This window comes from Siphateles boraxobius, unplaced genomic scaffold (assembly GCF_051911475.1).
Source record: "Siphateles boraxobius isolate OS27281-9 unplaced genomic scaffold, OSU_SipBor_1 66, whole genome shotgun sequence".
Classification (NCBI taxonomy): Eukaryota; Metazoa; Chordata; class Actinopteri; order Cypriniformes; family Leuciscidae; genus Siphateles; species Siphateles boraxobius.
In genome coordinates this window covers 33,495,654-33,522,943 of record NW_027509193.1, presented here as the reverse complement: position 1 = coordinate 33,522,943, position 27,290 = coordinate 33,495,654, and the positions used below count along the sequence as shown (strand labels likewise).

The window sequence follows — 27,290 nt, the reverse complement described above, 5'->3', positions numbered from 1 at the left end:
CAGCATTAGTTTAATGATAATCGATAACAAATTAACGTGATCGACGAAATTCTTAATGATCAATAATCGATCGTCGATTAATCATGCCCATCCCTATTTCTGACCTTCTTCATAGACAGCAGAACAGCGCTTCCTGGTTCTACGTCAGAACTCCGGCTCTTTATTGGCCAGATGCTTCATCACACACGTGTCGTGGTGCTCACATGACCACCGTCGGCCAATGGTGACGTGGCGTTCTGACATAGAACCAGGAAGCGCTGCTCTGTTTATACTACGTCAACAGCGTAGGAGAATGAAGTGGAAGAGAAGAGATTGTTGAGTAAAGTCATTCTTTTGGGGGGGGGGGTTTGCGCACAAAAAAGGTTTTCTTGTCGCTTCATAACATTAGGTTGAACCACAGTAGTCACGCAGACTATTTTAATGATGTCTTTACTATCCTTCTGGGCCTTGAAAGTTGCAATAACGTTGCTGCCTATGTGGGGTCAGAAACCTCTCGGATTTCATCAAAAATATCTTCAGTTTGTATTCCAAAGATGAACGAAGGGCTTACAGGGTTGGAATGACATACGGGTGAGTATTTACTGACAGAATTTTCATTTTTAAGATTATGAACTAGGTTCTGGGGTGAAATTCTTACCCGAACCCGGTTTGATAGGATTATTATGTGCCAGATAAGTGTCTTACCTGAACCTGGCTTGCCGCAACAGGTAAGACAGGCTAGAGAGACGAGGAAAAATCTTTTTTATATTGATATATTTGCATGATATCATGCAGTTTTATGACTGATATATTTTACAGATATTCCCACCTTCCAACTTAATTGGTTATTGTTGTTTATTACAGAGTCAACTAATAAATGCGACCATTTAATGGGTATCTAAATAAAAGCAACCAACAACAGTATTGTAAAGTATGCAAAAGTAAAAAAATATATATATATATAAATAATTGATTCATTCTCAAGCAAGAAATATGTAGGCTAGCTTATCAATTAAGACATAAAAACGAAAATTGGTAACACTTTACAATAAGCTTTAATTTAACTATATTATTTAACATACGTCTACAGCATATATAAATCATATTTAATATTAATATCAATATTTACTAATACATTTCTAAGATTAAAAGTTGTATTTGTTAACTTTAGTTAAATCCCTGTGAACTAAAGTGAACATTTTTAATAACTTATATTAACAAAATGTTAATAAATGCTGTAATAATATATCGCTCATTGTTAGTTCATTCAAGTTAATTCATTAACTAATGTTAACACAAACGTAACCTTATTGTAAAGTGTTACAGATTGCTTTTTGACCACTTCGATCACAAAATTACTTCGCAAACAACAGTAATACTAATAAGAATTATTGTTAATAAGAAAATATTAATTATATATTTGTATTGTTGTCAAACAATCATCTAGTTATGCCCAAAAAAATAAATAAAACTCAGCTCTGCATATTAGTTGTCAGAAAATTAAACATGACGTATCTAAACCGACATATTTCACCAATATTCACGCTTTAACTTAATCGATTTTCTGTAACACCAAGCCTGCTGATAAATGGCACAATTTGATGGCTGTCTAAATAAAAGCACTCAATACTCAACACAATTTTAAAAACGTATATAAATATAACAATTATCTTTCAATTACATAACAGTTATTCATTCTCAAGTGAGAAATAAGTACCTTAATTTACTCAAAACAAAAAACTGATCGTTTAGGTCACAAATAACTTAGCATAATAACAATTGGAATACTAATAAGAATTATTATTAATAATAATAACAACATCTATAATGCATCTGTTTTTAATTTCGGTCTAATGATCATCTTCAAGATATTACTATGTAAACAAATTATTCTGCATATCAGTTATTAGAAACATTAGTTTAAAAACGATGGATATCGTCATAGAAAAAGCACAAGTTAACTGGTCAATCTCTAGTAAGACCTGGATCTGGCTTCTGATGGAGAGGCGAGAGTCTTACCTGCACTGACCGATCTCTGGTGGGACAGGTGAGCAGCATACCTGGGACAACTCTGATGTTGAGACCTACCTGGTCCTGATCTGGACGGTTTCTCATGGGACAGGTGAGACTGCTACCTAAACCTGGCCTAAGAGATTTCTTATTGAACACGTGAGAGTTTAGTCTGGTCTAAATGGTTTCTGATCTGATATTTGACGTCTGAGCAAATGAATTATTACGAGACAGGTGACCTGACTGAGAAGTTCTTATCTAGATTTTTGATATGACAGATGACGTCTGAGAAGTTTTCAGATTTGACAGGTGAGCATCTTACCTGGAGTGTCGGAGGAGGACAGCGCAGGTGAGTTCAGTTTGGGCCGCTTTGCGTTGGGAGGACCCATATCCAGTAGATTGTCAGCCATCGTGCTCTCTCTCTCGATTCACAAAAAAACACGCCAAAGCAATAAATGCGTCTTCCAAGAGCCCGGAAGGGGGACAAAGCGAAATAAATCAAATCAACCCTCGGGTTTTTCTATTATTATTCAGCGATCAGGAGCCAATAATTAACAGATGGGGCTCAAACGCGACTCAACAGCGCCCCGCTCCGCCATCGCCATTCACCCCATGATAATCCAACACCCAAAACCCGCATAATTAACCTTAATGATCGCCCCGAACCCCACGAAAATAAATTATATCATCGTTAAAACCGAGAAATACACGACGAGGGCGAAAAATCTCGATTCCTTTAAGTGGTTCGCGTGGGTCTCTTCAAAAATGCTATTTTCTGCGAATAAAAATAAAGACCTTCAAGCTCCATGTCCAGCCCGAATCGAATATTCAGTAAAGTCCAGCAATATAAATGAAAAATGAGAAAAAAAATATTATTTTTTAATATAGGCGAGTGGCACAGGAGCGCCGCTCGCGCTGAAGGGGGAAATCAGATATACGGGGGTTTTCCAGCCGACCACAAAAACGGCTCCATTACGCTGATATTCGCCACAAAGATCCGCGATTTGGCCCGAAGCTTGTCGTTTTCGTCGCTGGGAAGCTATTTGGACCGGTTCCGATTGAGCAGGTAGCGTAAAAATTGATATAATGCTCTCCCGAAATCCTGACGCTCATCCGCGACAAGATGGCGGCTGTTGATTCCTTCGATACAAAAAGTTTTTTTTTCTTTTCCAGCCAGACTGTGAAGGAGGAGGGGCTGCGCAGCCACGCCCCTTACGCAAACGTGTACGTCACGCGGTCGTGACCATAACACCCGCTAGAGGCCGGTGTTTACATGTAAATGTCGAAGATGTAGTATTCAATCGGTTCAAATTTGAGTGTAAGTTACCCTCACAAAAGTGTACCATGCTGACAAATATTACAGTTAGTACTATTTGTTGTTACTGTGACACCGCTTTATTAAAATTTAATTCAAGTTTCTTGCAAAGCTTAAAGAGATTTTTCAGTAGTATCTGCAAACTGCCATTGAATTGCCATGGTACAGCCTTGCAATTTGTAAATACAATAGGCTACATACTTGATAAGAATAAAGCAAGAAAGTCATGGGCTATTTAAAGGGAAAGACAACTTGTGTGGTAGTGTGTGCACAGGATATATTGTTAACGTGGACAGACATAGAAAGCTTTAAGGTATATTCATTGTAAATCAACAGCAGCACGCAGATTTCAACACTGTATTATTGGCTTTCCCTTTTCATCCATTAGCTTTTATGTAATAGTATGGCACATGCATCGGTATAAATAATACAAAAATGAAATAGGTTATATGTTAAATACAGAGCAATGCATATGTACAAACAAAGGAGAAACATTATACAAATGAATAAATGACTGTATCTCCAAAGAAACTGACTGAAACTCAAAATCATACATTCTTTAATAATTACACTCTTTGGCAAGAAGTCTCAGTGTGTGTAATACTTCTATTAAAAACACACATTTGTGTGTCAAATTATACATACACACATTTATTAAGTCAAATTGCTTGTATTCATCGATTGGACCAACTGAAGTGATTGTAAAGTAGAAAAAAAACTAATAAAATGTGGCTCTACTGTTATCATGCATATAAGTTCAGCCCTTTCATTCACCCTAAATGCGTTTTTTTATTTGCTCATGATGAAGTCTCAAGCAGAAGTAATGGAATGGAAAGTTATGTATCATAATGCCTATGATAAAAAACATAAATGTGCTTCGTCCAGCTATGTTCAAGCTCTAAAGCAGCAGTTCAGAGGCTGAAGCGTAATGCTTATTTAGTTGGATCAAGTTTAATATTGCTCTGCTCTGCTCTTAGCAAAAGTTGTGCCCTATAAAAGATATTATACATGGCTTGCAATGCTTGGCGTCACCGAAAACACATCAACTTAACAGTCAGCACAGAATAAAAATGACTTATTTAAGAATGGCACCTAGTAGTAAAATGACAATATTCATCCTACCAATATTTCAAGAGTTCACATTCAAAAGGAATAAACAGTGAGAATGAACACGTCAAGCTAATTCTTAAGAAAAGGCACAGCGCTAAAGATCACATTAAGACAAGCAGTTTGAAACATATAAACAAGGATTTCAATTTGACTACTCGATGCCTTCTAAATGAGTAAAAGGCACTAATATATACAATGAGAAATACTGACAAATGAATTGCGTTTTAGAACAATTCCCTTTTAGGATCTTGGCAGATTGCAAATTCATAGAAATGTCAAAACAATTTTATGCATTTCACATTTCCTTATAATCAGAGCACAGTTCCTATAAATGTGAAAAATCAACAACATATCTTTGACCACACAACCCTTGGTTGCCTATCATAAAGCTAAAAGGTATAAGGAAACCAATTAAACTGCTATCAAAAGGTAAACACATCATGGGCTAAAGCATGTGACAGTCATATAATGGATGCAGTATCAGTGCAGATTAAGTTACTTACAAAGCGACAACTCAATGGCAAAAATATTCAAATCTACATTTACAGATCCTTTTGCTAATATCCCATACAATAATTAACCCTTTAAATTGCACATCAAAAGACAAGCAGGCAGAGTTAAGGCTATGGTCTAATCTATTCTAATATTCACACGAGTCTGTACATTTGACTGGCTAGAGTAAATATATGTTACCTAGATTATTGCCAGTACTCGCAACCGTCCTCTGCCACTTAATTGTGAACATAATTTCTTGTCCATTTATTTTGAAATAGAGTCAAAGTTTCTTTTTTCACATTTTAACTAATTTAATTCACTTTTCTCGCTTACGATATTAGTTGACGACAACCAAAATCAAAGCCAACATTAAATGGCATGTTAATACTCTCATTTGACGTATTTTCTTAAAGGTGCAGTAAGCGATTTCTGAGAAACACTGTTAAAAGTGGATCGGACCGAGTGCCACAACACACTTGTAACTAAGGCCCTGTTTACACCTGGTATTTTAATCCGTCTCTTTTGTCCACTTTAAACCACTTCTGTCCTGATTTCTTCAAGGGGTGTTTTTTCAGATCTTTCGATCTAATGGATGAAATAAGCTTATGCAATTAACATATGATTGCAACCGAAAACGACAGAAAAACACACGGTGAACATCAGCTTTTGTTTCTGCTCTGAAAGCTACAAGACCAGCCGAACACTGTGAGTGTGTGTTAGAAATCAGGAATGGTGCGAGAACATTATGCTTGGTACATATTTTGTCTTCAAACCAAAATTGTCTGGCTAGTGCTTCCCATAATGTTTACACATTAGGTCAGTAGGAGGAGAGTAGGCGTCTTTCGAACACATTCGACCACATGAGCGTTTACACTAAGAAAGCAATCCCAACTAATGTGTTTTCAACTACCTCTGGAAAATGGTGGAAAGTGGACAAGCTCAAAATGTTTAGACCCCGTTTACACCTGTATTTAGCGTCGTCCACTTGTGATCCGATCGACCCAAATGCATCTGAATACCAGGTGTGAACAGGGCCTAGAGGTCTGTGCGGGACTGTTTATTTATGTTATGCAAGGTTCTGCACCTGCCTAAAATCACTCTGTGTTCACCCGCTCTCTGCTTAAAATGATTTTCTTCCCGAGCGATCCCGCTAAATTTAGATCTCGTTTCCAGAATCTCACATTTAAATTTCCCCTAAAGACAGTGAGAGGGATTGGGGATAACAAATAAAATTATTGTACAGCCAACATTTAAATTTTTTTTTTTTTTTTTTTTTGTCATTTCATGATACAGTCAAAATAGGCTAAATTAAATATGACATCTGTCACTCAAAATTATAAGTCAAAAATATGAATAAATGAAACCGGTTGGCTTACTAGCTGAAATGCAAAATTAAACATTTAGTTTTTAACAGAATGTTACTGACTAACGATGGTTTCAGTAGCATCTCTCCAACCAAATCTGAGCACAAAGGCTGAATGTCTCTCTGAGGGTGCACTCGTGGGCGTTATGCAAAGAACTGGGAACTTTGTAAATGCAAGTTTTGTTCACTTCAAGTTCAAGTGGAATACGCTGTTGTCACGTCACACGTTATATGTCAGTCAAACGTCCTCTTGGGCGGTCCTTGGCCAAGAAAAGCTGCGATAGAGTCCAGACCTTCTGCCGTCAGTCTGAAGCTCTGGCTACGCGAGACTAGCTTGATACTCTTGTGTACTCTATGTTAAATTATTGTTCTCCCTTATCATTCGTTCCTCATCTTCGCTTAGTTTTTTCACGAAGCATTATTTTTGCTTCGCTTCAGCTATGATAAAATGTTTGGGCTGATTTCAAATATCAACAGTGTTTCTCAGAAATCGCTTACTGCACCTTTAAGTGCAATATAATATTCAATGAGGAAAAATAACGCAGGACAGGATTTAATTTTATCCATCAGGAATTGTTTGGATGGTAGAAGTGGGTAATACCAAAATAAAGCCAAAACTGAAACAACACCAGCAACCCACTTTTGAGGAGGATTCTTGACCACAGCATCTCCAAATTTTTAAACGTTGTTTTCAAATCTATCGTTATTTGCTACTATTGCGATAATCAGTTTACCATTAATCATCATTGAATTGCTGCACTACCTACAAAAGTCTATAACACTGTTATATGGCTATTGGCTAAATTAATTTTTTCCATGTTCGTGAGACAAACATTTTTTTCTTTTACAACAACGTGCACTGATGAATCATCCAGAATAAGACCAGGAACTTTTTAAGGAGAGTAAATGGGGTCAATGTTGATTTTTTTTTGTCCTTTAAGACTACGAACGGTCCTTTAAGACTATGAACTCATTAGTGTTAAGGCAAACTTGCCATGTTGTCTAAGAACTCATTGTTAGTTCTCAACCCAACATTTAGCTGCAGAATGAAGAGCGACAGGAAAAAAATCACAAAAAAAAGACAGAAAGGACATAATCAGACAGTTAGGAATACATGCATCAAGATAAAGCAAGAGAAATAATCTCCTGTGAAATGTTTGATATTCTTGATTGTAGGTGAATTTAGCCCATAGCTTGCTCTACATTTCACTAATACTTCTTCACAGACACTTTTGGCCATGCGCCATTGAGAGTCTTGGGTCTTTTTAAAATTGCAATACAGAGTTTTGCTTTGTAAAACTGTTTGGAATACTGACTGTTGAACGGTCCGACAACAAGAACTCAAAAATATCAATAAACATTCCAAAATATATCAAATACTTCCACAAAAATTAAAGCATTTTCTAACATCAATTTTACATGCTAAATCTTTTTGATCTTTAGCTAAAGATTTGATTGAGAAATCTTTTTTTAAATGCCTCATACATATTGTTGTTATCATCCTAAAGGCACTTCATTAAAATAAAATAATTCACGAAAGGTAGACAAAAGTAGGGGAATAATAGTCAAAATTAAATTAGCGGGAATAACGGCGGTCTGTTTAAGGATGGGACTTCAGGTCTGTGCCGTCCCAATGCATCTCCCCAGCATTTCTTATTCCATGTAGAAATGATTCTGAGTTTTTACGGTCCACGGCACTAGATGTGAAAGTGTCTCCTGGTTCAGTTGGCGGTATAAAGACTTTTAAGAGTATGTGCTTAAACTTTCCACTCCACATACACAGATGCAAATCTACACTAGCATTCGTCCCTAAACATGCCTATCCCTACAAACTCAACGGAGAGTGTTGCAAGCCCATGCTTAAAGGGTTAAGACCAACAGCAACAACATTGTTGGCGTGTTTAGAGTCAAAGTTTTGTCATTTCACCCATGTACGCTATTTCTCCCGCCTTGTTTGCACTGGCCTCTGCGTTTTCCGCCCGGACAGGAGATGTCAAAGTCGGTTCTACTTGTTTACCGAAAACTGCTGGACTTGCGCTCAGGTTGGTTTCTGGTATACAAGTCAGGCCAACAGCAGATGCAGATCGTTGGGCCTTTGACGTAACGTTGCTTCCAGCAGTCTTTTCGGGAAAGTCTCTACCAGCGTATCCCTGTCCGGTAAGCCCTGAACTCACGGAGAAAGATGCACCTACTTTACTGGCATTGGTTGCCATCATCATATTAGCGATTTCATCGGTGGGCGAGCGCCCGATGCTGCCGTCCACCTGCGCTCGAATTTCTGGAGAGACCGAGAGCTGGTATTGAGGTACAGGTCCGCTGTCTGCGCTCTTTGGGTAAAGGTAGGTCTTCATTTGACCCTTGCCCTTCACGTTGACGGTACCTCGGTAGTTGAACTCGTAGTCCATTCCGCTGAGCACGCAGTAGCTCTCCTCACTAACCTGAGCGCGACACTCCACACCAGTCGTGTCCATCCGGCTGGCAATGTTCACCGTGTCTCCCCAGATGTCGTAGAGGAGCTTGGTGGTGCCAATGACTCCGGCAGTGAGGGGTCCGTGGTTGAACCCAATCCGTAACTTGAACTTAAAGCCCAGCATGTTTTTATTGAAGTCGTCCACCACTCGCATCATTTCCAGGCAGAATTCGAAGAGCGCTCGCAGGTGGGCGTGTGGATGGGCCTGGTCGCTACACTGTTGCGTATTGAGCCCCGACGCCGCCATGTAGGTCGCGCCGATCGTCTTGATCTTCTCTATGTTGGAAAAGTCAGACTTGCGCAAGAGTTCGTCGAAGTCCCCGATGAGTTCGTTGAGGACGCGGTAGCACTCTTTCCCGCCTTCGTAACTCTCTTCGTAGAACTCGCTGAAGTTGACGATGCTGGCGAAGATGACGCCCACGTTGTCGTGGTTCTTCGAGTAGCTCTGGGTCACCTTCAGCTGCTCGGCCACATGGATGGGGATGATGTTGCGCAGGAGCCAGTCTGCCTGGTCCCGCATGTTTTGGATTTTGATGCGGTGCTGGTCTGCTTCCACGTTCCCGTGGAAGTGTAGACGGTAGCTTACCTCAAACTCACGGTTGAGGAACCAAACAAGAAGAAGCAACAGGAAAAAGGCAACCAAAGCCTCTGGGCCGAGTAGATCCTGCAGTCGGGCCGAATCTTCTACTGAGGACTGGACGTCATTAATGCTGCTGTTGAAGTCACTGGATCTGGTGAAGTGAATATAGAGGAAGACAATTTCAATGGTAAAACAAAAACGAAAACTGGGAAATTTTGAGTGGTATGTTAGCATAAAATCAAGCCAATAAAATGTGAAACAGACAATAGTATCCGTAGTCTTGAACTTACCTCAAAAATAAACGTTCCCAAGTGCTAAAAGAAAATTTGACAGAGAAAAGTTAGCTTTTAATTCGTTTTAGAATAACACAACTAATCTATGAAAGCCCAATCAAAAGCACCATAAATCACAAACCTTTATGAATTAATACTTTTATTCAGAAAGGATGCAGTAAATTAATCAAAAGTGACAGTAAATATCTTACGGGCCAGATTCACTAAAACAGGGCAAATTAGTGTAAATGTGAAGATACACAGGGCAACTTTTTGAGCGATGTTGTTGGGCACTTGTTTTTTGGGCACTTTCCCATTGAGAATGGGTAATATATTTCTATCTGAATAATTTAGATCGGTCGTGGGCCCTGTGTCTCATCTGGTTGCCCGTTGACAGCAACATTGCCCAGCAACATTGCTCAAAAAGTTGCCCTGTGTATCATCACCTTAAGAGCCCAATCCCATAAAAGCATTGATGGAAGTGGAAAGTTCTGTGCGTGATCTACTGACGACATGCAAATTAAAGAACACAGACGTAGTCGGATCATTTCCATAATGACCAACACAATCTAGCAAGAGCAGCGCAAATTAGCATTAGTTTAATTAGTCAATTAGTTTAAGACATGCTTTTTTTAGGTGGTAAATAATGGCGCAAGTACCAGCAAATTGACTAGCGCAAATCATAGTAAATCACCTTGCGTGAATCATTTAAATACTTTCCTCCCATAAATTTTGTGTCTGAAACAGAAACTAGAAATAAGTTCAGCCGCAAAAATAACCCTGTCCACGCCTTATCAGTGCTAATTTTTCACTTAGTCTTTAGTAAATCCTGACAGTAAAAGAGGGTTTACGCTGCCGCAAGCTGTTAGTAAATCTGGCCTTTAGAATGTTACAAAGATTTCTAATTCAAATTTATTCTGTTCTTTTGTACTTTCTATTCATCAAAAGGGCTTTTTACACTTACACTGGGTCACTCTAAACCCCGGGTGAAAGGTATTATGGGTTATTATCATGCCTCACGTTTCACACTGCTCGTAATTTAGCCGGGGCTAAAAAGGAATTTTGGGTATTCATAAACTGACATTTCACACTGTACATTCCTAAACCCCGGGTTAAAGTCCTTATTCGCATATTTACAGTGTCAGTGTCAGTGTGACTGGACAAACGCTGCAAGCAACCTGTTCAAATAAAGTCTCTAGCAGTGCATGTCCTCAAATTACACTTTTTTTCTCAAATTTTTTCTGAATTGCCTTTTTGGACTGTAAAGGAATCAAATGGTTTGTTTTCGCCACTTGACATTTTTCCTATCAAACACTAAACCGACTGTTTATACAATGTGCTGTTTCCGTGACTGTCCAAAGCACGAGAATATGAGGCACGCGATTGTTTAGGTTGCTAAGAATCTAGTCGTAACATTATAACACTGCACACGTTTGTACGAAGTTAACCGTGCAAAAACAGTGCAGTGGTCGGGAGCAGGGTTTCATAACCCAGGGTAAAAAGTCAAGTGTCCTTTATTTATATAGCTTTGTATACAGTACAGATTGTTTCAAAGCAGCTTTACTGTGATTACAGAAAAATGATGCATTTCGGCTGTTTTTCTGATGAAGTCAGTTCAGTGTAGATGCTAACCCTGCTTTTAAATTACAAGCGTGAAACTGTAGTGACTGTGACATACATAATTCACCTTTGTTGTTAATTGTAGTTCTATACGTTGTTGGTGATAAATGCAGTACTTTGTTCTTAGCGTTTTTCCTCAAAACTGTGCAGGGATCGTGGTCCCTTTAAATGTTCTGTATGCGTGATGACGTGAGATGCTGGTCAGCGCCATTTGGTTTTCAGTGTTTTGCCTACAAAAATAAATGAAACACGCATTTGTGTGCTAAATGTGAGAAGTTGACTCTTGCAATTTTCTGCAATTTCCACAAAACGTTATTTACCCAGGGTTAAAAGCGGTGTTTAGAATGATGAGGTTAATCGCAGTGTGAAAAGCCTTAAAGAATCCTGGAATTTTTTTTTTATCATGATTTACAAAAAATATGAAGCAGAAAAACTCAACTCAACATTGATAACAATAATCAGAAATGCATCTTGGGCATCAAATCATCATATTAGAATGATTTCTGAAGGATCACGTGACACTGAAGACTGGAGTAATGATGCTGAGAATACAGCTTTGATCAAAGGAATAAATTACGTTTTACAATATCTTCCAACAGAAAAGTTATTTTAAATAATAATAATATTCCACAATATTACTCTTGTACTATATTTTTGATCAAATAAATGCTAACGCCAAATTTTACCGACCCCAAACTTTTGAATGATAGTATACGTAACAAAGTTTTAAATGTCTTGTTTTCCAGTTAAAATAACTAAACATTTTGGCTTACTGTACTGGCAAATTTGTACACGTGTTTTTTGTTTAAAATAAGGTAAAAGAAAAACCTGCCAGTGCAGTATGACAAAATGCATTCTCATTCTTCAAAAAAAAAGTCAAAAATACACATGAAAACTATGATTTTTTTCCAGCATGCCGCAGTTCAGTGTATAATGTGAGTATTTGTGATAGTTTGAACCTGCAAGGAGGGCTCCAGAGCACACTGAGAAAGGTGATTCCCGCTAGCGTCGCCAGGCTTGAACGCATCCAGAAACTCAGCTGACAGAAATTGCAGTACTGGATGATGGCAATTATAACAGCACAGCAGGTGAACATGGTGAACTGGGGAAAAGAATTAGACATGAATTAAACATGCTCATGCTCGCAGCAGAGTGTGTGCAGGATTGTAGTTTACAGAAATATGCACTTTCCTGACTGAGAGCAGAAGAAATGTGCTTCAATTACTGCATCTATTTTACAACATCACCAGACATATCTATAAAACGTACATAATAGTACCTAACATACTAGAGTGCACACTTAAAAGCATTTACCCCAGCATGCACATTTATTGTGTTAGCAAGACGTTATGCTGTATGTGTTTTTGCTACTCCTAAAAGGAGTTACTGTATATGAAATGGTTTCTTGTGTGTTTTTTATTTATTTATTTTTTTATACACTATTGGGGGTGGTGATGGCGCAGTGGATAAGACACATGCCTTTGGTGTGAGAGACCCGGGTTCGAATCCACTGTGAGACACCAATGTGTCCCTGAGCAAGACACTTAACCCCTAGTTGCTCCAGAGGCGTGCGACCTCTGACATATATAGCAATTGTAAGTCGCTTTGGATAAAAGCGTCAGCTAAATTAATAAATGTAAATGTAAATCGTTTAAAAGTTTGGGGTTGGAAAGATTTTCAAGTCTCTTCTGCCCACCAAGGCTGCATTTTTTTTATGAAAAATACAGTAAAAACAGTAATATTGTAAAATATTATTAAAATGTATAAGAAATGTTATTACTTCTATGTGAATATATTGTAAAATGTAATTTATTGCTGTGATCAAAGTTGAATTTTCAGCATCATTACTCTAGTCTTCAGTGTCATCTTCAGAAATTATTCTGACGGGACGATTTGATGCTCAAGAAATATTTCTGATAATTATTAATGTTGAAAACAGTTCTGCTGCTTCATATTTTGGTGAAAACATGATTTTTTTCAGGATTCTTTGATGAATAGAAAGCATTTATCTGAGATAGAAATCTTTTGTAACATTATAAATGTCTTGACTGTCACTTTTGCTGAATAAAAGTATTAACTTCTCACACACACACACACACTCACACACACACACACATACACACACACACACACACACACACACACACACACACACACACACACACACACACACACACACACACACACACACACACACACACACACACACAATCTTACTGACCCCAAAATTTTTAACATGTGTAAAGAATGTTTTTGATTTGATTCACTGGTATGATAAGAAAAAAACCTCAAGTTTGACTCAAACCTGTGACTACAATTTTAGTAATATTTATGTAAGTTTTAATTGATATTTTATTATTTTTTAAATATTTTCATTCTACTTAAAGATGGACAGAAAATGGATGGAGGAAAATGTGCTGCAATGCTCAGCATTAGGACTGAGTTTCAAAATTCTAGTATGAAATATGAAAAAATTCCAAATATGAATGTGTGCAGAGCTTTGGTAGATATGAGAGTGCCATGTTATTGCCATCATTTTTCTGCTTGTTTGTGAGGGAAATGTTCAAAATGATAAACAAATGTCATTAATTTGAAATAAATATAAATTTATATTATAAAAAAATAAATGTGACATAAATGAAAACGCCTCCAAAATGTCTTTGCTCTGGTGTTTACCTGTATGGAGTCATGCATATCGCAGGTGATGTGAGAGAACACAGCCACGGCAGGTAAAGACACCAGCACCGCCCCGATCATGTGACGAGGAACCCAGCCAGAAATGGCCCACAGGAGGGTCATGGTGCAGTTCAGAACGCTGTCCAGGTAAAAGGCTCTTCTGTGAAGGATATGCACTTCATCAGGACTGTACAGTATCAGTATGTGCAATTCAAATGCAGTGTGTATTGTACTTTATGCTGCTATTGCCCATGTCCAGTTTTAAGACTGAAGTAAAAGTCTATTGTGAACAACAAAAGGGAAAAACATCCCAATGTCATACTGGAATATGGAAAATACTCCCAAATTTTTAAGCCAGACATTTTCTTGGTAGTGGACCTTAGTTAGAGCAGACAGGGTTAACTAAAACTAAAACCATATAAAAAATGATTTCATGTTACTTAAAATAAAATAACTTATTTAGTTTAACATAATGTGCTTAAATAACAAATTAAAACAAATTAAAAATAAATTGCAGACATTTTTATATTTGTTTAAAAAAAACTACTAAAATAATAAAAATACAAAAAAAGTACTAAAACTTTAACTAAAATTAAACTGAAGACAGAAAATATAAAATATTAATAAAAATAGAAGATAAAAAATAGAATATCAATTAAATAATATTTGAATAGCAAAATTATAAAATGTACAAATATGAATTAAGAAATATTAATAAAAACTATAATATTATCTCAAAGATACTAAAATCACACTGATGTAGCAAAAAACATAGGAATAATGTCTATACTATGAGTGCATCATACAGACAATGGAGAGAAAAAAAGAAAAAGAAAAAGTAGACCAGTAGACCAAAAATGTATTGGCTGTAAAAAGCACATAATTGATTTTGACATTTCTATCAGACAGTAAAATCAAATCACGCCACAATTTCCAGGCAGTAAAACAATTATCTGCATTTAATCTCATTGCAACGAGAGATATTCATAAAAACTACTGCCACGCCATTAAGGTGACATCATTTAAAAAATGTAATTTTAGCTACAAAGGATGATAAAAATCTTAAATTTGATTATGAAACATGGCTTTGTATGAGCCTGGAACATATCCAGCCGCAAGCTGGTTAAAACAGAGCCTGAAAGTGTCATTCCTCAACACTATTTAACCACATATATTATTTTATAATATGTTCACCTCAGTCCAATTCTGTGACAGGAGCGATATTTCTAGAATTTGTTCATTATTAAAGCCTTGAAATTCTTGTTGAAAATACCTGACAGATCACAAGCATTAGAGGCATTTCTGAAATGCATTAAAAAAGATAATTCAGGAATATTTAGAGCAAGTAAAACCTTCTTTTCAAAACCGTTGGCCTCATCCACACAGGCAAGTTTAAATAAGATAGTTCATCCACACATGAAATGTCTAGTATCGTTTATTCACCCTCATGTCATTCCAAACCTGAAAAATGTATTTTCTTCAAAAATAGAAATGATGTGTTGCGCCATATTTGATCATTCACAAGTGTGAATGAGATTCGGAGGACCTGGAATATACAGCAAGTTAAAAAGGCCTTTCTTGGGTTCAATAGCTGACATACCCATTGCCAATGTCATTGCATGTAAACAAACAAACAAAACATTCAGAAAATATTTACTTTTTTATGTTTCTTTAAAAAAAACCAATGAATTCCAATGGTTTGGAAAGACATGAGGATGACTAACTGATAACTTCACACTCACCGTATAGCAAGCACTAGAGCCAAACATTCAAGCACAGCTGCAACTCCGGCCACTATAAGGGCAGGTGTGGGCAGGGGCTTCTGGGTAACCAGCGGCCGAAGGAGGCAAGCCAACGAGAGAGCCAGAAATACACAACAGCACAGAAGCATGTCTAGGAATGAGCTGAACGTTGGACTGGCAAACGTCTGGACGGGAGCGTGTGTCTTGACCTGACAATCAACAGAAAGATCGATAAAATAAGTGAGACCTTTGAAATCTTTGTGTAAATCTTTACATCTCATAATAACTTTACATGCATTTCAAAAGACAGGCCACCAGAGGGCAGTACAGACAGCGCAACAAAATATGCCGTTTCTTTTAGTTAGCAAAAAACACAGACTCAGACTGAGTAAAAAAAAAACAGTTATGAACATTGTGACATCGTGAGAACATGAAAAGCGACGGATAAATGAAAGGATCGTCTTACCTCGTCCTGGTAGCTGGTCCTGTATGCCGACTCCAGGGATCTGTCTATGAAAGTGTGGCTCAACTTGTTGATGGGCGGTTTGAAGAAGTAATCTTTCATCAGACTGCAAGGCCGAAGCACAGAAAACAATATTAGATTGTGGAGGGAATTCATCCGCTGCATCTGTTTTTCTTATAAGCATGCAGAAAGTTTGCGTAGAAATGAGGCAGTGAGCTCACATGGTGCGGAGCTATATCAGCCCAGATATATGTACAGAGCTGTTTATGAGTGAATAACACGAAAACACATCCTGGTTATACTTCAACCCATAATCAAAAGAATGTATAAGAAGTATAAATGATAAGTAAATAAAAGTTTGCTGTTTTAACCAGATTTTTTTTTCCCATAGTGTGGTTTTTGGTGAATTACAGTGAATCCAATTAGGGTCAATTTGAGCACCTCCTAAAAAAAATTCATACCCAGATATTTAGAGAGCCCAGTCTGTTGTGATTGGTCTACTCTTCTCTGATTGGTCAGATGACCCAGTCTGTTGTGATTGGTCTACACTACTCAGATTGGTCAAGTCAAGTCAAGTCAAGTCAAATATATTTATATAGCGCTTTTCACAATACAGATTGTATCAAAGCTGCTTCACAGTATCAATCAAAACAACTTAATGTTTGTTTATTACTGGAAAAAAGACATCCAAGTTTGGTAGAGCTGATCAATGGTATGATTGGTTAATTAATTTGAATATCCCCAACTGAGCAAGCCAAAGGCAACAGTGGCAAGGAACCGAAAAACTCCATCCAGTGACCTAATGGTGTCCTAACACCCCATCAGGTGACCCAATGGAGAAAAAAAAAAACCTTGGGAGAACCCAGGCTCAGTCGGGGGCCAGTTCTCCTCTGGCGTTTATGAACTAGAGGCCGAATTTACAGTAACTGTAAGATAAAAAATTTATATGAATGCCTGGCTAAATAGATGCGTCTTCAGTCTAGTTTTAAACTGGGAGAGCGAGTCTGAGCAACGAACAATATCAGGAAGGCTATTCCAGAGCTTCGGAGCTAAATGTGAAAATGCTCTGCCTCCTTTGGTGGATCTGGATATCCTAGGAATGACCAGAAACCTCGAATCTAGTGATCTTAAAGAGCGCGATGGATTGTAAGGCGATAGAAGATCCGTTAAATAGACTGGAGCTAAACCATTTAGAGCTTTATAAGTCAAAAGCAATACCTTGTAATTAATACGGAACTTTATAGGTAACCAATGAAGTGATGATAAAATCGGTGTTATATGATCATATTTTCTTAATCTAGTAAGAACTCTAGCGGCTGCATTTTGGACTAACTGTAGCTTGTTTATTGAAGATGCAGGACAACCAGCTAATAAAGCATTACAGTAATCTAGTCTCGAGGTCATGAATGCATGAACTAACTTTTCTGCATCAGAGACTGATAGCATATTACGTAGCTTAGCAATGTTTCTAAGGTGGAAAAAGGCTGTTTTTGTAACATATGAAATATGCTTTTCAAAAGACAAGTTGCAGTCTAATGTAACACCCAGGTCTTTTACTGTAGCGGATAGAGTAACAGGGCATCCTACTATGTTAAAGTCGTGCTGTGAAAGGTTTTGTGGACGGTTTTTAGAACCGATAAGTATTACCTCTGTCTTGTCTGGATTTAATAAAAGAAAATTATGCGTCATCCAATCTTTTATATCTTTAACACAATCTGTCAATTTGGATAATTTAGCGTATTCATCTGGCCGTGAGGAAATATATATTTGAGTGTCATCAGCATAACAATGGAAACTAATTCCATGTTTCCTTAGAATATTACCAAGTGGCAGCATATATATTGAGAATAATAAAGGGCCTAACACAGATCCCTGCGGCACTCCATAGTTTGCCGAAGTTATAATCGATTTTTCTCCATTTAAGTAGACGAAATGGTAGCGGTCAGATAAGTATGACCTGAACCAGCTTAATGCTTGTCCTTGAACACCAGTGTAATTTTGTAGTCGATCTAAGAGTATTGTGTGATCTATAGTATCGAACGCAGCACTAAGATCAAGTAAAACTAGTACTGAGATACAGCCTTGGTCCGAAGCTAAAAGTAAATCATTTGTGATTCTAACAAGCGCATTGTGATTCTAACAATCTGATTGGTCAGATGATCCAGTTTGTTGTGATTAGTCTACACCTCTCTGTTTGCTCAGATGATCCAGTTTGTTGTGATTAGTCTACACCTCTCTGATTGGTCAGATGATCCAGTCTGTTGTGATTGGTCTACACTGCTCTGATTGGTCAGATGATCCAGTCTGATGTGATTGGTCTACACTGCTCTGATTGGTCAGATGATCCAGTCTGTTGTGATTGGTCTACACTGCTCTGATTGGTCAGATGATCCAGTCTGCTGTGGTTGGTTTTTCACTGCTCTGATTGGTCAGATGATCCAGTCTGTTGTGATTGGTCTACACTGCTCGTATTGGTCAGATGATCCAGTCTGTTGTGATTGGTCTACACTGCTCTGATTGGTCAGATGATCCAGTCTGTTGTGATTGGTTTACTCTGCGCTGATTTTTCAGAAGGTCAAGTTTCTTGTGAGCATGTCTGAAACCAAATGCCCATTAGCCAATCTGAATTTCAGCTCCAGCGGCTTTCTCAGCTCTTGATACAAATATGAAGGTAATGATGGCATAGCTGTTTGCGGGCAGCCAATGAAGACTATAGGCTGGCATTACGCATATTTATTACAAAGATACGTAAGTTTGTGCAGGACATGAGACTAGAATTTCTGACAACTCGTTTCAGGTTCTTTCTTTTAGGAGACAATTACTCCATTTATCTGACCTTTTACATTCACAAACAGCTATGGTGTATTGCACAATACACGAAAGGTAATATCTGAAAAATCAGATTTAGTGCAACTTTAACAGAGCTACATCAGCGCATATAGCACCTAGATAAACTGGATTACAATAGTTACTAATTTTGCACTAAAATACTATATGTAACTATTTAGTACATTGTTAGCATTTATAGAGGAAGACAAGAAAAATGAACTGTCCGGGATCGGAGGACACACACAGTACATCACAGCACACTACATCAAAGCGCATCAAGTGTCCCTCTGGGAACAGCATGACCTCCACTGGTGCCGGTTAAACAATAACGCTCCATCTTGTCTGACATTTTTTTTCCCAGCGGGCCTCGTCGTCACTGCTGTCGTTCCCTACCTGTCCTCCTTTATCACGTCCACAAAGTGAGCGTCGCTTCTCTCCCGGAAGTTTTTGGAGCGCAGTGGGATGAGGGCGGAGTGGTCCATCGTTCCCATGCAGCTGATGCCTCCTACTCCAGGCCACTTCTTCTCCTTCTCCTGCAGCATCTCACACAGGGACGTCTGGCTGTGGGTCAGGGGCTGCTCCAGATGAGGACTTAACAGGCCATTAAGGGTCTTGGGACTCCTGCCTTGAGGTCCCTAAAGAAGACACAAATAATGAAAGAATCGCAGCATAATGTTGTCAAAGAGGACCTATTATGCTTTTTTTCAAAGTCTTGATTTTGTTTTTGTGTTCTACTAGAATAGTAGAACATACTAGAATAGTACTAGACTAGTTTTTCATGCTTGACTGTTCAAAAACACATTATTTTTCACATATTTCACATTGTTGCAGCACCTCTCTTCCCAGTCTGTCAGTAACGCTCTGTTTAGTTCCTGTCTCTATGAAGCCCCTCCCTCTGAAAAGCTCAGTGTGCTCTGATTGGTCAGTTGGACCAGCGTGTTGTGATTGGTCAACTGCTTCGAGCCTGTTTCAGGAATGTCACGTCCCTTATCATAACCGTGAGTTTCAACACACTCCTAACAAACTCATCCTCGCTCCTTTATTTTGCGTATGCCTTGTCCAGGAATTATTTAAATGAGGAATATTGTGACGTGTTCATTCCTGGAGGAAACTCAAGACTACAATGGAGGTGTTTCAGGGAGTTCAGAAACAGTGTTATTGATATAGAGAATAACTCCCTCTGGAGTGACTTTGTGCTATGTAACTTTACAGACCTTTATCATGCTCAAACAGCAACATTACACACTAAAGAAAGGTAAACTTGTAAAAACGGTTCTCTTTAACAAGAGAGCATTTCAATAAATAAGACAATCTTAAATATTTCAATAAGACCTCTAATTTATGCACATTTATGGTTATGGCGTAACCAATATTATGCACAACCTGGCAATACAAATGCAAACTTTATGAGTGATCACATAAAATGATATATATCAATTATATCACATTATATTATATCACACATTACCAGGCCACACTTTATCCAAAAAAAATTTTAATTTAAAAGAAATAAAGGCACTATTTTCATGACAGTTAAGCACATTCTCATTCATGTAATTCTCATTACTGTGTCCAGATGTTTTCCTTTTACTGATTGATTGATTCATTTTTTGTTATTTTCATTATTCTCAACAGTAATTGTTACTAATAAACGAAAAGATATGAAATACATTTATGAGGTAAACTACCATTCAAAAGTTTGGGGTCAGTAAGATATTAATCAAAGGATGCATTAAATAAAACAAAAGTGACATCAAAGACATTTATAACCTTACAAAAGATTTATATTTGAGATTAATGCTGTTCTTTTAAACTTTCTATTCATAAAAGAATCCTGAAAAATGTATCACGGTTTCCACAAAAATATGAAGCAGCACTACAGTTTTTAACACTGATATTAATAAGAAATGTTTCTTGAGCAGCAAATCCACATATTACAATTATTTTTTTAAATTATTATTATAACCAATAGGTGGCGCTTTCATGCAGCCTTCAATGAAGCATTGCTAATCTAGCTAATCTAAGCTAGCAGGTCATTTTAATCAAATGGCTATTTTTCCTATATAAAAGGTCTTGTTACATTATTTATTGAAACTCCATTGTATATTCTAAGTTGCACCAAGCGATGCAGTTTTATAGGCATAACAAAACCTGAAATATTGGGGATTTTTACATTCTACTTCAGATTCTACCAAGATCAGATGCAAGACACACACACACCTTTTTGTTGATGGTTTTGTGGTCAGGATCTGTGCAGCGGTTGCTGTGAAGTGACCCGTCTTCAGAAGCTAAAACGCTACACGAGGGACAGGCAGACTGAGGGAGAGAAAGCAAAACATGACCGACACTTCACTTCCTGTTCAAGTCAATAAAAAACTAAACTTAGAAACAAGACTCCACAAGACTCCACATGGAAAGAACGGGATCTTTTTTCACAATGCTAGTGTGTCGCTTGTTATTAGCACATTGCTAAGTGATTGCTATGGCACTGAGAGGTGTTTAACCCTGTAAAGATAAAATAGTCATTTAGACAAAATACTAACTGTAATTAAATATTAACATGAAATGTCGAGTATCCTTTCTAATGCATCAGGCTTGTATGGCTCATATGGTAGGCTATTGAGAATATAGAGCTCAAACTTCAGAAGAAAAAACACCTGAAGATTGTTCAGAGGCCCAAACTGAGCAACAATATGCAATTTGGTGCATCTGCTTATATTTATATGGAAATTCTGAAAGCTTGTAAAGTTAATCAATGAGATCTTTATAAACATTATAACTGACTACTTTCATGCATATAAATATCAGTAGTCAGAAGTCAGTAGTAGTGATGGCAGCTCAAAAATCATGTTGCATCTGCCATTTAACATTTGCCGTTTGAATATGCAGGGGATTAAAAATCAGCAATGTTTGTCCTTGGAGATGAATAATTACTACAGATGGACTCTTGCACGGGAGGAGAGAGCAGCGGTTCTCCTGCCCTCGCAACCGAAGGTCCCATTAGTATTAAAGTGCAATGACGAGAGTATCTCTTGCAAAGGCTGCTGGGTGGCGTCCTCTGAAAGGTTGCTTGGATGAATGCATTGTGCATGTGATTGATCGATCAAATTTAAAAGGGGAGGTGGATGCATTGCACACAGGCGCATTATGATCTCGCACCGGTGCTCGTCTGACCACGCTCACTTATTGACGTGCTCATTACGATCCCTCATGGCCTAAATCACTGCAGTGTTTCACACAATGCATCAGCATGTTTCCAATAGAGACTTTTCATCAGTGATTGGAATAATGCTGTTCGGAGAACACTTGAGAGAAAGCAGCATGCGTTGAGACATTGTGCATTAACATAAAATGAAACCCAATAAAAACACCTGACAATCTGACTCCAATATTCAAAGATTTGTAATAATATAATCAGAAAACAATTTTGGATGTACATACAGTGCTGGTCAGAATTATTTGCCCCCTTGGTAAATATGATCAAAGATGCCTGTAAAAAAAAAATCTGCATTGTTAATCCAAATAAACACGTTGGGAACAATTATTTGCCCCCTTTTATTAAATACTTTTTGCAACCTCCTTTTGCCAAGATAACAGCTCTGAGTTTTCTCTATAATGTCTGATGAGTTTGAAGAACAACTGACGAGATCAGAGATCATTCCTCCATACAGAATCTCTCCAGATCCTGCAGATTCACAAGTTCATGTCAGTGCTTCTCTTCAGTTCAGCACACTCATCTTCTATAGGGTTCAGTTTAGGGGACTGGGACGGTCATTGCAGAAGCTTGGTTTTGTGCTCAGTGACCCATTTTTGTTTTGATTTTGATGTTTGTTTTTGGATCACTGTCCTCTTGGAAGATCCGAACACGGCCCGTTATAAGATTTCTAGCAGAGGCTGTCAGGTTTTGATTTTTTTATCTGTTGGTATTTGATCGAATCCATGACGCCATGAATGTGAACAAGAAGTCCAGGACCTCTGGCAGAAAATTAGGCCCACAGCATTAAAGATAAAGCAGAGTATTTCATTTTACACATGGGGTACTTTTTTATCCAGACAGATTAAACAAACAAAAAAAAGAGCTTTTTGGCAGCAAACACTTAATATGGGTTTGGTTCATACAGGGATAAAAAAGTACCCATGTGTAAAATGAAATACTCTGCTGTAGACTGTGTTAAATCTGTAAAGCTGTTATCTTGGAAAAAAGAGGTTGCAAAAAGTATTTAATAAAAGGGGGCAAATAATTGTTCCCAATGTGTTTTGGAGAAAAACATTTATTTCATAATGTGATTTTCCCCCCACTTTCAATTCTTTTACTTCAATAAAAGGTTAGATATTGAATTTTTTTTAAATAAAATATCAAAAGGATTAACAATGCAGATTATTTTTTACAGCCATCTTTGATAGTATTTACCAAGCCGGCAAATAATTCTGACCAGGGGCCTCATTTATAAAACTGTGCGTAGGATCCTTACTAAAAGTGTACGTGCGCCAGAGAGCTAAAAATGTCGTACGCAAAAAAATATTCAGACTTATAAAACCGTGCGTACGCCAGAACCTGCGCAGAATTCACTTTATAAATCCCAGTTAGCGGAAGATTGTCCGCAAATGCGTCTCCTCCCCGAAACAACCATATATGGAGCTTACAACGCCTAGTTTTATTATGCATATCCTCATTTGCATATCATTTGCATATGATTATTCATCCACGTGATGACATGTTTAACGGTACAAACATTAGGAAAATATGAAATGCGGATGTGCTGTCACATTAGTTACATTAATAAAAACTATTAGCCTATCCTTGCCTTGTTTTTGAATAAATAAATCAAATAGTATAGAATACATTTCGGAGAAAGTTTTTCTAATCTTTTCCACTGGCCAAAGAGTATTTTTAATTGATTTATGTTTTTAATGGAAACAGATAGACCTTGTTGTGCATTATTTGCACGAAACCATTTTCTCAGACAATCTGCTATTATCATGATAAGCAATTATCTCTTTAGTTAAAACATTAAAACACAGCATGCAAGAGGAAAGGTGTTCGAAAGTATTGCATCCACAACAAATATTTCTATTTATTGAATATAATAAATGTTGTAACTTCTCAGTAATGATTTCATGTAATTTAAGTCTTTAACCACATTAATCAGAATGGCATATTTAATCTAAATCTTTACAACAGAAGTAAAACAAAGTTTAAATCATTGTTTTATTTATTTAAACTGTTATTGTGAACATGCACTGTATTTATGATTAGGACTTATAATGGAGATTTACGGTTTTAGATGCGTTATGCTATGCGTCAGTTTCACTAAACAGCCAAACGCGCTCGCTGGCACGGACATTTAAGAAGGGATGGATGTTTGCTTCATGTGATAGGCTTGGTTTGTGAAATTATATTTGTATTATCTTTCTATATATGCATAATTTTCTTTAGATTTTCTGTCTAAAAGTGACCAAAAAGACATTTAACTCCAGCTCACCATCGGTGTCGCCAAAACACATACTCTTCTAAAAGAGTGCGTACGCACGGTCAAGAGCATCCTTACGGTGCGCACTTATTTACGCCAGGTTTATTTTTTATAAATCCCGATATGTGCGTGGAAAAATGTGTACGCATATTTCTATGCCCATTTTGTGCGTAAACGCAACGTTTATACATCAGGCCCCAGGACTGTATTTATTAACTTAGATTACCATCAGCTCTCTAGTTGCCTACTCAATGTATCGTGAACAGACAATTAGACACTACCAATGGTCACTATAAACTAAATCAGTGGTTCTCAACCAGGGGCCCGAAGTCCATTAGAGGCCTCAGAAAAAATCCAAGAGACCTCTAGATGGCTTAAAAAAAAAAGACAAAACAATTATTAAAAGAAACTAAAATGGTGTTTCTTGTTTTATTTTATTTAATTAACTCTGTACCATATTAAATTGGTACTAATACCAAATTTAATTTAATAAATTAAAAGTATAATAAATAATTATTATGTCATAACTTTAATATATTTCCTCCAGTTTTCTGTAAATAAAAAAAGTTTACTCATTACAGCAGAAGTACCATAAATATCTTGGGGGGGCGCTGAATATTGTCATTGACAGTGGGGACTAAATCAATGAGCTGCGACGTGATTATGAGGTTGCACATTAAAACATCACTTATAATTGTGTAGGATCAAGAACGTTGGTGTAAGTGGCCTAACTGAGTGCCTGTCTGTCCCACTGACCGTAGCTGTGTCCGGGCCCGGGGTCACAGCGCAGGCTGAGGATGTGACGTCAGGACTGAAGGACGTGACGCTGAGAGACTTTCTGAGCTCACTCTTCACCAGAGCAGACGGAGGACAGCTCCACTGCGTGTGCTTCACCTTCCTCCCGGATATCAGAAACGTCTTCAGACCTGTAGAGGACACACACACACACACAGCGACCATCAAGTCCCAGGAGTGTTTGTCCATATCACTTTGGTTCATAGTACACTGACCTGTGTTGACAGCACTCAAATTGATTCATCAATCAATTCAGAGCAAACACATGGTGTGTGAAGAGAGATACTTACAGCAACACACAGTAGCTTCTTTCAAGTGCACACTGTCCACTTTTTGTCACGACACAGACTACATTTCCAGATTGCAATATATATGTATGATTTATTTTTCTATATATTTTTTCAAAATAAAATAAAATAAATAATAAAATAAAAACAAAATAAAATAAAACACTTTTTTTTAAACAATAACAATTTATTGGGTTAAATGCCCATTTATATGGTTAAATAGTTGAGCTTGATGAAATACAGCCAACACAAACACCACATGATTTGGTATGGAAATACGAGGTCAGTACAACAAAGACTTGGTTAAAAAGCTGGTCAAATACCACACTAAAACCAGCTAACCAGACCACCTTGACCATTTCAAACCAGAATGGCATCTAATAGTACCTTATGCTGTTTTCATTAGGGTAAATAAAGAAGGCATTATTTTCAGTTATAATTTATGTTGAATTCTCCATTCATCAGTCTGACTCTGAAGCAATCAGACATTCGAATCGACTGAGAAGGTAAAATCAATCTACAGGCGCTGCAATGATGACACATCCTCATAGTCCCTCAGTGAAACACAAACACCTAATGAAGGCATGTGATTGTTTTTGTATCCAGTGTGTCCAGGTTGTAATGAAGATCATTTGTTATTTAATGTTGATTGTAAGGTGTTCTTGAGAGTCATGCAACGCGCCTAAAATAAAAATATTAATCAAATTTCTGAAAGAAGCTGGAGATACAAATAAAATCCACATGGAAGCTTGATGGTGGAGGAATATATGAGAAACATCGACTGTGAGAGGTCAAGTGTTTTATAGCCACAACTAAAAGAGTCACTTTACACTAAAATACTGCCAGATAGCTTCGGCTGACAGCAGAGCAACTAAAAACATCTGGGCCGATATCAATGTTTCGACTAAGCGTCTGTGTTCCCTTCCTCAGGCACGTAATGCACCTGTCAGCGGACAGAGGCGTTCTGCCTGGCAGGAGATACATGAGCTGGCGTGGATGAACAGATCTGGCATAAAAGTCACTGTGTGGCTCCATATGGGGCCTGGCATAAAATGTTATAAAAACTTCATGAATATTTAATGAGGTTCAAAAACAGGGATTTCTGTTTAGCCACTTCACCAAGATGATGACCTGGAATAAAAAACCTGGGAGGAAAATATGGATTTTTAGATACATTATAATAGTGTTACTTTTCCAAAATAGATGGGCTTCACAATTTACTGATACAATATACTGATTAACAGTAAAATCCCATAATTCAGCAAAAAGGCATAAAGCATAAAGGCAAAGGTTCATTGATCTGATAATGGCCATAAACAATGTGGTGCAAAATACTTACTTTAATCTATTATGGCCTGGTTTCACAGACAGGGCTTAGATTAACCCAGGATTAGGCCTTAGTTCAGTTAGTACATTTAAGTAGCTTTTATGAACATGCCTTAGAAAAAAAAAACCTTAACTGGTGTGAATCTTGAGGCAAAACATTGGCATTGATATATTGTAAGATATGTCAGTGCAAGTTGCTCTCGGAGAGTTCAAACATGCAGTTTAGTTTGGGACTAAGCTTAAGCCTTGTCTATGAAACCGAGGGATGATTACTATATTAACTCAACCGGGGGTGTAAAAACATGGAAAATGAGGGGGACATATAGAGTGAAACAGTCGGGTTCTTAACTTATAAACGATTAAAGACGGCCATACTGTTAGCTATAAGTGTGTTAATCGATAGTATTTGCTTCTGTTGAAGCCATTAGCCTACATTATTGCTACTTTTAAAATAATCATGTTTAACAGCAGAATTAATGCTGGAAAA

At 37.5% G+C, this 27,290-nt stretch overlaps 2 protein-coding genes across 13 annotated transcripts in view; both read right to left on the bottom strand.

Moving 5' to 3' along the window:
- crebbpb (CREB binding lysine acetyltransferase b) overlaps positions 1-3,152 on the bottom strand; it is an 88,429-nt gene extending 85,277 nt beyond the window's left edge. For 11 of the 12 annotated variants that reach the window (XM_077213722.1, XM_077213725.1, XM_077213724.1 and 8 more), the window contains exon 1: positions 2,312-3,138. In XM_077213722.1, the coding sequence (XP_077069837.1) occupies positions 2,312-2,399 (88 nt within the window). In that variant the 5' untranslated portion in view covers positions 2,400-3,138. Of the gene's footprint in view, positions 1-2,311 lie in introns of all 12 variants that reach the window. The other variant, XM_077213729.1, reaches the window with a different exon arrangement.
- A 3,012-nt stretch (positions 3,153-6,164) lies between these two features.
- The window catches only part of adcy9b (adenylate cyclase 9b), a 66,881-nt gene continuing 45,755 nt past the window's right edge, over positions 6,165-27,290 (bottom strand). Inside the window, exons 2-10 of the mRNA XM_077213735.1 lie at positions 25,152-25,321; positions 21,145-21,240; positions 19,318-19,559; positions 16,099-16,201; positions 15,633-15,841; positions 13,891-14,050; positions 12,174-12,316; positions 9,613-9,636; positions 6,165-9,473 (exon numbers count right to left, since the gene is read on the bottom strand). Coding sequence (XP_077069850.1) covers positions 8,180-9,473; positions 9,613-9,636; positions 12,174-12,316; positions 13,891-14,050; positions 15,633-15,841; positions 16,099-16,201; positions 19,318-19,559; positions 21,145-21,240; positions 25,152-25,321 — 2,441 coding nt within the window. The 3' untranslated portion in view covers positions 6,165-8,179. The remainder of the gene's footprint in view (positions 9,474-9,612; positions 9,637-12,173; positions 12,317-13,890; positions 14,051-15,632; positions 15,842-16,098; positions 16,202-19,317; positions 19,560-21,144; positions 21,241-25,151; positions 25,322-27,290) is intronic.